This window comes from Brassica napus, assembly GCF_020379485.1.
Source record: "Brassica napus cultivar Da-Ae chromosome C9 unlocalized genomic scaffold, Da-Ae chrC09_Random_64, whole genome shotgun sequence".
NCBI classification, from domain to species: domain Eukaryota; kingdom Viridiplantae; phylum Streptophyta; class Magnoliopsida; order Brassicales; family Brassicaceae; genus Brassica; species Brassica napus.
Genome location: NW_026014423.1, coordinates 19,264 through 32,969, shown reverse-complemented (window position 1 = coordinate 32,969; position 13,706 = coordinate 19,264). Strand labels below are relative to the sequence as shown.

The window sequence follows — 13,706 nt, the reverse complement described above, 5'->3', positions numbered from 1 at the left end:
TAAGACAACCTTTTCATTTTTCAATTTTTTTCATTTTTTCGGAAGAAAGGGAGGATCTGGACAAAATCGATGAAATGGAAGAAATCGGAGTGAATGGAAAAGACAAAATTAATAAGGATGATGAATTCCACGTTCGAACATACTATAACTATAAAACAGTTTCTGAAAATCGAGATGGAAATAAAGAAAATTCTAATTTAGAATTTTTCAAAATAAAAAAAAAAGAGGATCGTTTTTTATGGTTTGAAAAACCTTTTGTAACTCTAGTTTTCGATTATAAAAGATGGAATAGACCAAATCGATATATAAAAAATGATAAAATTGAAAATACTGTAAGAAATGAAATGTCACAATATTTTTTTTATACATGCCAAAGTGATGGAAAAGAACGAATATCTTTTACATATCCCCCCAACCTTTCAACTTTTTTTGAAATGATACAAAAAAAGATCCCTTCATTTACAACAGAAAAAAAAACCTCGGATCAAGTTTATACTTGTTGGAGTTTGGTCAATGAAGAAAAAAAGGAAAATTTAAAAAACGAATTTTTAAATAGAATTGAAGCTTTAGATAAAAAAGGGTCTATTGAAAATATACTGGAAAAAACAACTCGATTTTGTCATAACGAAACTCAAAAAGAATATTTACCTAAAATTTATGATCCATTTTTACATGGGATTTCGCGCGGAAGAATCAAAAAATTATCTCCGTTCCAAATCATAACCAAAACCTATAAAAAAAAGAATATAAGAGGATCTTGGATAAACAAAATTCATGCTATACTTCTGAAGATTAATTCTCAAAAATTTGAGCAAACAATAGAAAAATTTAAAAGAAAGTCTTTATCAATAGAGAAAAAACTTTATTTTTTTTCCGAACCCCAAGAAGAAAAAATTCAGTCAGAAGAAGAAATAAAAATTTTCAAAATTTTATTTGATGTCGTTATAATTTATAATAATGATCAAACTCTTATAAAAAATTTATTGATTTCCATGAAATCAATAAACAAGTTCCTCAATGGTCATACAAATTAACAAGTGAATTGGAAGAATTGGAAGCTGAAACTGAAGAAAATATACCAACCGAACCTGGAATTCGTTCAAGAAAAGCAAAACGTGTAGTGGTTTTTACTGATTTAAAAGAACCGCATAACGAGATTTATACTAATCTCAAAGATAATCAAAATTCTGATCAAACAGATGAAATGGCTTTGATCCGTTATTCACAACAATCTGATTTTCGTCGAGAGATAATTAAAGGATCCATGCGTTCCCAAAGGCGTAAAACTGTTATTTGGGAATTTTTGCAAGCAAAAGCACATTCGCCCCTTTTTTTGATAGAATAGATAAATTTTTTTTTTTTCGTTTGATATATGGGGGCTAAAAAAAAAAATTCTTAGAAATTTCATGTGGAAAAAAAAAATTTTTTTGATAAAAACGAAGAAGAACAATCAAAAAAAGAAGAACAAAGACGTATAGAAATTGCGGAAACTTGGGATAGCTTCTTATTTGCTCAAATAATAAGAGGTTTTATTTTAGTAACTCAATCTATTCTTAGAAAATATATTATATTACCTTTATTGATAATAATTAAAAATAGCATCCGTATCGTATTATTTCAACTTCCCGAGTGGGAAGAGGATTTAAAGGAGTGGAAACGTGAAATGCATGTTAAATGTACTTATAATGGGGTTCAACTATCCGAAACAGAATTTCCACGAAACTGGTTAACGGATGGTATTCAGATAAAAATCCTATTTCCGTTTTATCTTAAACCTTGGCATAAATATAAATTTCAATCATCTCAGAAGGCTCGACTAAAAAAAACAAAAGGAGAAAAAAATGATTTTCGTTTTTTAACAGTTTGGGGGCTGGAAACTGACCTACCTTTTGGTTCTACCAAACCAAAGCCTTCTTTTTTTAAACCTATTTTTAAAGAATTAAAAAAAAGAATCAAAAAATCCAAAACGAAGTCTTTTCCGGTTTTAAGGATTTTCAAAGAAAGAGCAACAATTTTCCTAAAAGTCGAAAAAGAAATTAAAAACTGGATTATAAAAAACTTGCTTTTTCTAAAAGAAAAAAAAAAAAAACCTTTCAAAACGAAATAGAATTCCATTAGTTGGCCCGAGAGAAATATATGAATTAAATGAAACTAAAAAAGATTCAATAATGAGTAATCAGATGATTCATGAACTATCTGTTCAAAAAAAATCGACGGAGTGGCCAAATTCTTCACTCAGCGAAAACAAAATAAAAAATGTGATTGATAAAATAAAGACAATCAGAAATCAAACGAAAAAAATTTCAAAAGAAAAAGAAAAACTAACTAATAGTTGTAACAAACTGTGTTATGATTCTAAAATAATTGAGTCATCAAAAAAAAGTTGGCAGACATTAAAAAAAAAAAAAACTCGATTAATTCGTAAATCTTTTTTTTTTTTTCAATTTTGCGTTGAACAACTGTCTATTTCTATTTTTCTAGGTATTATTAATATTCCAAGAATTACTACACAACTTTTTGTTGATTCAACAAAAAAAATTCTTGATGTATATATTTACAAGAATGAGGAAAATGGAGAAAAAAAAAAAAAAAAAATACCATTTATTTTATTTCGACTATAAAAAATTTCATATCAAAAAAAAATTTTTTTAGTTATGACTTATGCTCTTTATCACAAGCATATGTATTTTACAAATTATCACAAATTCAAGTTAGTAACTTTTCTAAATTAAAGTCTTTTTTTGAATATAACATATACATAACATCCTTTTTTGTTAAGAATCAAATAAAAGATTTTTTTAAAGAACAAGGAATCTTTCATTATGAATGGAAAGATAAAACCCTTTTAAATTCCGAAATAAATCAATGGAAAAACTGGTTACGAAGTCATTCTCAATATAATTTACCTCAGATTGCATGGGCTAGATTAGTAACCCAAAAATGGAAAAAAAAACTAAACCAAGACTCTCTAGTTCTAAATCCAAGTTTAAACAAAGTGGATTCATACGAAAAAAAAATTTTTGATAATTACAAAAAACAAAATTTTTGTGAGGCTAACTTATTTTTCAATCCAAAACATAAACAGAATTTCAAAAAGGATTCTATATATAATCTTTTTTGCTACAAATCTATTCATTCTACAGAAAAATTTTTTGATATGTCTACAGGCCTAGAAAATTTTTTAATCTCTTGTTTTCTAGAAAAATATAATATTCGCAGTATAGGGGAAATTTTGCATAGAAAATATTTGGATTGGAGAATTCTCAACTTTTGGTTTAGAAAAAAAGTAAATATTGAGCTTGATACTAGGAGTAAAAAAAAATATATTAAAACTAAAGTTAAGAATTATAAAAGAATTTATAAAATAACTAAGACGAGTCTTGCCAATCAAAAAATAAATTTTTTTGATTGGATGGGAATGAATGAAGAAATACTAAATCCTCGTATAACAAATTTTGACTTTTTTTTCTTTCCAGAATTTTTCTTATTTTCTAGTACATATAAAATGAAACCGTGGGTCATACCAATTAAATCACTTCTTTTCAATTTTAATGAAACAAAAAATGTGAATAAACAGATCACCCTAAAGAAAAAAGGTTTTATACCATCAAACGAAAAAAAATTCCTTCGGTTTTTTAATCTAAATAAAGAAGAAAACGAATCAGCAGGTCAAGAAGAGTTTGAATCAGATAAAGAAACAAAAATAAATACGGAATCAGCTCTATCAAAGCAAGAAAAAAATATTGAAGAAAATTATACAGAATCGAAGATAAAAAAACGTAAAAATAAAAAAAAACCAAAAAGCAATACCGAAGCGGAACTTGACTTATTTCTCAAAAGGTATTCGCGTTTTCAATTGCGATGGAATTGTTTTTTTAATCAAAAAATCCTCAATAATGTAAAAGCATACTGTCTCTTGGTTAGACTAAAAAATCCAACCGAGATAACGATATCTTGTATTGAAAGAGGAGAGATGAGCTTAGATATTCTAATGATTGAGAAGAATTTCACTTTTTCAAAATTAATGAAAAAAGGAATATTGATTGTTGAACCTGTTCGTTTGTCTGTAAAAAACGACGGCCAACTTATTATATATAGAACCATCGGGATTTCATTGGTTCATAAAAATAAACAAAAAATAAGTAAAAGATCAAAAAAAAAAAGCTATATTTATAAAAAAAAAAGTTTAAATTTCTTTGTCCCTGAAACTATTCTATCCCCTAAACGACGTAAAGAATTTCGAATTCTAATTTGTTTCAATTTAAAAAAAAAAAATGCAAGGGATAGAAATTCAAAATTTGATACAAATATTCAAAACTTGACCACAGTTTTGAATAAAAAGAAAGATCTTGATAAGGATAAAAAAAACCTAATTAAATTAAAATCCTTTCTTTGGCCCAATTTTCGATTAGAAGATTTAGCTTGTATGAATCGCTATTGGTTTAATACGACTAATGGAAATCATTTCAGTATGATAAGAATACACATGTATACGCGATTTCAAATGCATTAATGGTAGATCCTTTTTACTATATTTTGACTATATATATAGTATTAAGTTACGGTATATGAACAATATATAATATAAGTTACGGTATATGAAAACAATTGGATGCACAAATGTGAGGGATTTTTTTTAATTCAATCTTTATACATGAGATTCATTGAATTAATGACATAGATACCACTCAGAGCGAATTCATAAATAAATTTTTAAAATCCTCCTTTTTTAGATCGAAATTTAAACTTTTTTTTTATAAAATTAAGAATTAATAAGTTGATAATTAAATTCGGATCCTTGTACAAAAAAACTACCATTATTATTACTGATCAGTAAAATTCATATCTTTCAATTCATATTAAAAAGGGAAGGATTTCTTTTTATGATAAAAAATACATTCATTTCATTTCAAGAAAAAAAAGAAGAAAGCAAGGGATCTGTTGAATTTCAAGTAGTCAGTTTCACTAATAAGATACGAAGACTTACTTCACATTTGGAATTGCACAGAAAAGATTATTTATCTCAGAGAGGTCTACGAAAAATTCTGGGAAAACGTCAACGACTGCTGGCTTATTTGTCAAAAAAAAATAGAGTACGTTATAAAGAATTAATTAATCAGTTGAATATTCGGGAATTAAAAACTCGTTAAATTCCAAAATTGTGAATTAGTTAATTTTTTAGATCTTGAATTTTTGAATAAACTTCTTTTTCAGCAATCTAATTCATACCAGAACGAATCAAGGAAAAACTTATGAAGAGACCAGTTACAGGAAAAGATCTTATGATAGTCAATATGGGACCTCACCACCCATCCATGCACGGTGTTCTTCGCTTAATTGTTACTCTAGACGGTGAGGATGTTGTTGATTGTGAACCCATATTGGGTTATTTACACAGAGGAATGGAAAAAATTGCAGAAAACCGAGCAATTATACAATATTTACCTTATGTAACGCGGTGGGATTATTTAGCTACTATGTTTACAGAAGCAATAACAGTAAACGGACCCGAACAATTAGGAAATATTCAAGTTCCTAAAAGAGCCAGCTATATCAGAGTAATTATGCTAGAATTGAGTCGTATAGCTTCTCATCTGTTATGGCTTGGCCCTTTTATGGCAGATATTGGGGCACAGACTCCCTTTTTCTATATTTTCAGAGAACGAGAATTTGTATATGATCTATTCGAAGCTGCCACCGGTATGAGAATGATGCATAATTTTTTCGTATTGGAGGAATAGCGGCGGATTTACCTTATGGTTGGATAGATAAATGCTTGGATTTTTGTGATTATTTTTTAACAGAGGTTGTTGAATATCAAAAACTTATTACACGAAATCCTATTTTTTTAGAACGAGTTGAAGGCGTTGGGATTATTGGTGGGGAAGAAGCAATAAATTGGGGTTTATCCGGACCAATGTTACGCGCATCCGGAATACCATGGGATCTTCGTAAAGTTGATCGTTATGAGTCTTACGATGAATTTGAATGGGAAATTCAGTGGCAAAAACAAGGAGATTCATTAGCTCGTTATTTAGTACGACTTAGCGAAATGACAGAATCCATCAAAATTATTCAACAGGCTCTGGAAGGACTTCCGGGGGGTCCCTATGAAAATTTAGAAAGCAGAGGCTTTGATAAAAAAAGGAATCCAGAGTGGAATGATTTTGAATATCGATTCATTAGTAAAAAACCTTCCCCTACTTTTGAATTATCGAAACAAGAACTTTACGTAAGAGTTGAAGCTCCAAAAGGGGAATTGGGAATTTTTCTCATAGGAGATCAAAGTGGTTTTCCTTGGAGATGGAAAATCCGACCGCCGGGTTTTATTAATTTGCAAATTCTTCCTGAACTAGTTAAAAGAATGAAATTGGCTGATATTATGACGATACTCGGTAGCATAGATATAATTATGGGAGAAGTTGATCGTTAAAATGATAATTTATGCAACAGAAGTACAAACAATAAATTCTTTTCTTAGATTGGAATCTTTAAAAGAGGTCTATGGACTCATATGGATATTTGTCCCTATATTTTCTCTTGTATTGGGAATCATAACTGGTGTACTAGTAATTGTGTGGTTAGAAAGAGAAATATCTGCAGGGATACAACAACGTATTGGACCTGAATACGCCGGCCCGTTAGGAATTCTTCAAGCTTTAGCCGACGGGACAAAACTACTTTTCAAAGAAGATCTTCGTCCATCTAGAGGAAATACTCCTTTATTTAGTATTGGACCATCTATAGCAGTTATCTCTATTTTACTAAGTTATTCAGTAATTCCTTTTAGCAATCACCTTGTTTTAGCGGATCTCAATATCGGTATTTTTTTATGGATTGCCATCTCAAGTGTTGCTCCGATCGGACTTCTTATGTCAGGATATGGATCAAATAATAAATATTCTTTTTTAGGTGGTCTGCGAGCTGCTGCTCAAGCGATTAGTTATGAAATACCATTAACTCTATGTGTTTTATCAATATCTCTACGTGCGATTCGTTGAAACAGAAAGGTTTATTCCGTTTCTTCTAGATAAAAAAAAAATGAAAAAAAAAACGGAATATATATATTTATCTTTCGGGTTTATCTTAATAAAAGGAATTTGAATTTGATAGTTATATATGAGTGAAAAAAAACTGCTCAGAAATTAGCAGTAAAAAGAAAAATTAAGTCTCATTTCCTATGTACAAAGGTTAAATGGAAATAAACGTAAGCGTAAGAATCGCTTTACCCCAAGGTTGGTTGATTAGTCAGCCGGGCTTGAAGCGGGTTAAAAAAAATATTAACCGTATGACGTTTTCACTATCAGTTATATAAATTACTATACATATACATATATTACAAAGTGATCGGCAATTAGGTAAAAACGCGTGGATGGTTAGAAACACCAAAATACACAAAGAATTTGTAATAGAGATTAACCAAATTGAAAAGGATATTTATGCATAACATAAGATAACAAAAAAAGAAGGTTAATTGGGGCTTGAAATTTGTAGAAATTATCAGGCAGTACTCCCCAAGATTCCGATTCAGAGTATGCTCCCATCCACCGATAAATGTAATGACTATCAGAAACGAAATAATCCTTTATTTTTTTTTAAGTCCACCTACTTTTTTTCTAAAAAAGAAAGAAAGAAGAATAGGAACGAAACAAGTATATTTTTTTTATAGATTTCGAAAATAAAATAGAATTTCTATCATGAATAAGAAACTAATAGGATGTTTAATTCTTTTTCGTAATTGAAAAACACGACGGGCTGAAAAACCTAGGTTTAGTTTTACAAGGGGTGCTTTATTAAAGGATTAAGTTATTACTCAACAAATAGAAATTAAAATTTGTAAAGGATGAGATGAATTCCGAAGCGCGTTTTTTAGTTTTAGAATTTGAGCAGACAGAATTCCATTGGTATAATTCGGGACCCCAGATATATTTCTATTTAATCCATTTTAGAACACATCATATCCATCTAAATAATACTAATCTGGTCCTTATATTTATTTACGGCCCCCGAGGAGCCGTATGAGGCGAAAACCTCATGTACGGTTTTGTAATAGCGGTGAGAATAGTAATGTTATCACCGACTAGGATTATCTAACAGTTTAAGTACAGTTGATATAGTTGAGGCACAATCAAAATATGGTTTTTGGGGATGGAATTTGTGGCGTCAACCTATAGGTTTTATCATTTTTCTAATTTCTTCCCTAGCAGAATGCGAGAGGTTACCTTTTGATTTACCAGAAGCGGAAGAAGAATTAATAGCAGGTTATCAAACTGAATATTCCGGTATCAAATTTGGTTTATTTTATGTTGCTTCTTATCTAAATCTATTAATTTCCTCATTATTTGTAACAGTTCTATACTTAGGCGGTTGGAATATTTCTATTCCGTATATATCTATGCTGGAGCTATTTGAAAAGGATCAAATTTTTGGAACAACAATTGGTATCTTTATTACATTAGCTAAAACTTATTTGTTCTTGTTCATTTCTATCGCAACCAGATGGACTTTACCTAGGCTAAGAATGGATCAACTATTAAATCTTGGATGGAAATTTCTTTTACCGATTTCCCTTGGTAATCTATTATTAACAACTTCTTTCCAACTCTTTTCACTCTAAATTGAAAATCAATCCAAGATATTCATTACTTGTTTTAAACAAGAGAAAGAAACAAAGATCAAATTATTCATAGATAATTACAATATGCTTCCTATGATAACCGGGTTCATGAATTATGGTCAACAAACCCTACGAGCTGCAAGGTATATTGGTCAGGGTTTCATGATTACCTTATCCCACACAAATCGTTTACCTGTAACTATTCAATATCCCTATGAAAAATTAATAACATCAGAACGTTTCCGCGGTCGAATCCATTTCGAATTTGATAAATGCATTGCTTGTGAAGTATGTGTTCGAGTATGTCCTATAGATCTGCCGGTTGTTGATTGGAAATTGGAAACTAATATTCGAAAAAAACGATTGCTTAATTACAGTATTGATTTTGGAATTTGTATATTTTGTGGTAATTGTGTTGAGTATTGTCCAACAAATTGTTTGTCAATGACTGAAGAATATGAGTTTTCAACTTATGATCGTCACGAGTTGAATTATAATCAAATCGCTTTGGGGCGTTTACCAATGTCAGTAATTGACGATTATACTATTCGAACAATTTTGAATTCACCTCAAACAAAAAATGGGTAAACCCATTAATTTTATTAAAAAAAGAATGCAAAACTGTTGAATTATATTATATAAAGAATTTAATTAAAAACTTGTATTTATAGAATAATATTAAGTATTAAGGCTCATCCTTTTAATATAATATTTTCGTAATTATTATCTTGCTTGAAATAGATAGGTTGAAAATATTAGAATAAAAAAGCGAAACTGTCTAATAATTGTATCTACATCAATTAATATTCATTAGATTCTAATTTCACTCTATTAGAAACATATTAAAAAAAAATTCCCCGGTTAAATTAATAAGGTCATGAAAAGGATTTCTATTTTTTCTTTTTTTAATAATATAATGGATTTGCCTGGAAAAATACATGATTTTCTTTTAGTTTTTCTGGGATCTGGTCTTCTAGTAGGAGGTCTGGGAGTGGTATTACTTCCTAACCCAATATTTTCAGCCTTTTCCTTAGGATTTGTTCTTGTTTGTATATCTTTATTGTATATTCTAGCAAATTCCCATTTTGTAGCTGCTGCACAACTCCTTATTTACGTGGGAGCCATAAATGTTTTAATCATATTTGCTGTGATGTTCATGAATGATTCCGAATATTCCATAGATTTCAATCTGTGGACTGTTGGGAATGGGATTACTTCAGTGGTTTGTACAACTATTCTTTTTTCATTAATTTCTACTATTCTCGATACGTCATGGTACGGGGTTATTTGGACTACAAGATTAAACCAGATTTTAGAACAAGATTTAATAAGTAATAGTCAACAAATAGGAATTCATTTATCAACAGATTTTTTCTTCCATTTGAACTCATTTCAATAATTCTTTTAGTTGCTTTGATAGGTGCAATTTCTGTGGCTCGTCAATAAAAAAGGTTCCAATTAGTAAAGACCAAAGAAAACTTTGTGTTTGTGTATGTTATGATATTTTTTTCCGTTCATTCAATTTGATTGAATACTATTTCATTTTTTAAATATAAATTTTTATATTTATATATATTTGAAATTTTTTCCCTAATATAGTTTTTATTCGTACTTTGTTGTTATATTCTAGTTGATTGAATCCGGTGAATTGTTTTTATTATTCATATTGATAATGAATCAAAATTGATAAGGAGTTGCTCAATGATACTCGAACATGTACTTGTTTTGAGTGCCTATTTATTTTTGATTGGTCTTTATGGATTGATCACGAGTCGAAATATGGTTAGGGCTCTTATGTGCCTTGAACTTATACTCAATGCAGTTAATATGAATCTCGTAACATTTGCTGATTTTTTTGATAATTCCCAACTAAAAGGGGATATTTTCTGCATTTTTGTTATAGCAATTGCAGCCGCTGAAGCAGCTATTGGATTAGCTATAGTCTCGTCAATTTATCGTAACAGAAAATCAACTCGCATCAACCAATCGACCTTATTAAATAAGTAGCATAAATCAAAAAATTATAGGTTTAAATTTGCATATATGATAGGTTATGACTTACTAGATTAAATTTGTGAAAATTTAAGAAATCAAAGTATTTTAGCCCCATTTTTTACCAATTGAGCCAGAATTCATTAAAAAATTCTATTAAAAGAAATCATTGCTTCATCTAGTATTTTAATTTAATATATCATTTAGTTATAAGTTTACTAGATTGAAAATTTATGACATTAAAAAAACTATAGATCCTATGTCACATTCAGTAAAAATTTATGATACCTGTATAGGATGTACTCAGTGTGTCCGAGCATGTCCTACAGACGTATTAGAAATGATACCTTGGGATGGATGTAAAGCTAAGCAAATAGCTTCTGCCCCAAGAACCGAGGATTGTGTTGGTTGTAAGAGATGTGAATCTGCCTGTCCAACGGATTTTTTGAGCGTTCGAGTTTATTTATGGCATGAAACAACTCGAAGCATGGGTCTAGCTTATTAATACGTTACCGAAAACCTGATTTGAATAAATTTGGAATACATTTTATTTTTTTTATTGACAAGTACTCGTACTCAAAAAAGTTCAATTATATTTTTTTATTTATATATTTTTTTGAGTACGCGTTCTTTGGACCTGGTGTATCTTGTCTTTACCACGAATGATTTTCCTTGGTTAACAATAATTGTTGTTTTTCCAATATCTGCCGGTTCATTAATGTTATTTCTCCCGCATAGGGGAAATAAAGTTAATAAGTGGTATACTATATGCATTTGTATCTTAGAACTTCTTCTAACGACTTACGCTTTTTGTTATAATTTTAAACTGGACGATCCATTAATTCAACTGTCCGAAGATTATAAATGGATCAATCTTTTTGATTTTTATTGGAGACTGGGAATAGATGGACTTTCTATAGGAACGATTTTACTGACCGGATTTATTACTACTTTAGCTACTTTAGCGGCTTTTCCAGTTACTCGGGATTCCCGATTATTCTATTTCCTGATGTTAGCAATGTACAGCGGCCAAATAGGATCGTTTTCTTCTCGGGATATTTTACTTTTTTTCATCATGTGGGAATTAGAATTAATTCCCGTTTATCTCCTTTTATCCATGTGGGGTGGAAAGAAACGTTTGTATTCAGCTACAAAATTTATTTTATACACTGCAGGAAGTTCTATTTTTTTATTAATAGGAGTTTTAGGTATAAGTTTATATGGTTCGAACGAACCAACATTAAATTTAGAACTATTAGGGAATCAAGCCTATCCGGTCACACTCGAAATACTCTTTTATATTGGATTTCTTATTGCTTTTGCCGTCAAATCACCGATTATACCTTTACATACTTGGTTACCTGACACCCACGGCGAGGCACATTACAGTACCTGTATGCTTCTCGCTGGAATCTTATTAAAAATGGGAGCATATGGATTGGTTCGAATCAATATGGAATTATTACCTCACGCTCATTCTATGTTTTCTCCTTGGTTGATGGTAGTCGGTACAATCCAAATAATTTATGCAGCTTCAACATCTCCCGGTCAACGTAATTTAAAAAGAGAATAGCCTATTCTTCTGTATCTCATATGGGTTTTATAATTATAGGTATTGGTTCTATAACGGATCCTGGGCTTAATGGAGCTATTTTACAAATAATCTCTCATGGATTTATTGGCGCTGCACTTTTTTTCTTGGCAGGAACTAGTTATGATAGAATCCGGCTTGTTTATCTTGATGAAATGGGTGGAATGGCTATCTCCATTCCAAAGATATTTACAATGTTCACTATCTTATCGATGGCTTCCCTTGCATTACCGGGCATGAGTGGTTTTGTTGCCGAATTAATCGTTTTTTTTGGAATAATTACCAGCCAAAAATATTTCTTAATTTCAAAAATTTTAATTATTTTTGTAATGGCAATTGGAATGATATTAACTCCTATATATTTATTATCTATGTCACGTCAAATGTTCTATGGATACAAGTTAATTAATGCCAAAAACTTTTCTTTTTTTGATTCTGGACCCCGAGAGTTATTTCTTTCAATCTCTATTCTTCTACCCATAATTGGTATTGGGATTTATCCTGATTTTGTGCTCTCATTAGCAAGTGACAAGGTCGAATCCATTTTATCTAATTATTTTTATGGATAGTTTTCAGGAAATAAAAAAAAACATTAAATTGAATTATAATAAGAAGTCTTTGCTTTTTGTATTGTGAGAACCTTTTGAATCATTGTACTACTTGATTCAAAAGGTTCTTGATGATTTACTACTAAAACTAAATTAGATTTCTTAACTTAGATGAAGTTATATATAGATGCTATTTTTTTTATTTGGATTCTTTTCTTTTTTGTTAATGTTTTAGTTAATTCGATGTAAATGAACCATAACTATGTAAACCTATTCCTAAAAGATTGACGCCAAAATAGCATATCCAAATTAAAAGAAAACCTAGCGAAGCCACAATTGCAGAATTTATACCTCGAGCATTCCTATTTGTTTTAATATGTAAATAAATTGCGAAGATGGTCCAAGTAATAAATGCCCAGGTTTCTTTCGGATCCCAATTCCAATATGAACCCCATGTTTCATTAGCCCATACAGCTCCTGAAAGAATGCCGACGGTTAAAAAGATAAATCCGAGACTAATAATACGAAAACTCCAATAATCTAATTGTTCAATCAATTGATACCTATAATAATTTCTAGAAAAACTAAAATTAATATTTTGTTGTAGTAAAATAGAATTTCTTTCATTTATGTAGTAAAGTACATCAAAAGAAAATAATTCATTTAATAACATTTTATTTTTCATATTCTTTTTCCAAAAAGTAGATCCGACCTTGCGAAATGTAATGACTAGAAGAGCTATTGATAATAATGATCCGCATAACAGAGCGCCATAGCCTAATATCATCATACTTACGTGCATCATTAACCACTGGGACTGGAGAGCTGGTACTAATATTGCAGACTGAGGCATGTTGTTTAAAAGACCTGAAGTAGCAAAACCCTGAATAAAAATAGCACTTGGCGCAGTTATTGCGTTTAAGTGATTTTTTTTTTTTTTATTAAAATAGGAAACTAT

The 13,706-nt window shown here is 29.9% G+C and overlaps 1 protein-coding gene and 2 pseudogenes across 2 annotated transcripts in view; all 3 read left to right on the top strand.

Annotated features, from left to right (window-relative positions):
• Nucleotides 1–7,452, top strand: part of LOC125595170 — a 38,155-nt pseudogene extending 30,703 nt beyond the window's left edge. Inside the window, exon 2 of the transcript XR_007330099.1 lies at nucleotides 54–7,452. The product of XR_007330099.1 is annotated as a protein TIC 214-like (transcript). The remainder of the gene's footprint in view (nucleotides 1–53) is intronic.
• LOC125595176 (NAD(P)H-quinone oxidoreductase subunit 1, chloroplastic-like) lies at nucleotides 5,252–12,775 on the top strand. The gene has a single exon (XM_048771077.1). It carries the CDS (start codon nucleotides 6,435–6,437, stop codon nucleotides 6,999–7,001), a length of 567 nt encoding a protein of 188 aa, XP_048627034.1. The 5' UTR covers nucleotides 5,252–6,434; the 3' UTR covers nucleotides 7,002–12,775.
• LOC125595172 lies at nucleotides 5,253–6,447 on the top strand (annotated as a pseudogene).
• Nucleotides 12,776–13,706: the final 931 nt, after the last annotated feature.

Bases quoted from the DNA above. Each gene is read 5' to 3' on its own strand.
- LOC125595176 (XM_048771077.1), top strand. From the start codon at position 6,435: ATGATAATTTATGCAACAGAAGTACAAACAATAAATTCTTTTCTTAGA.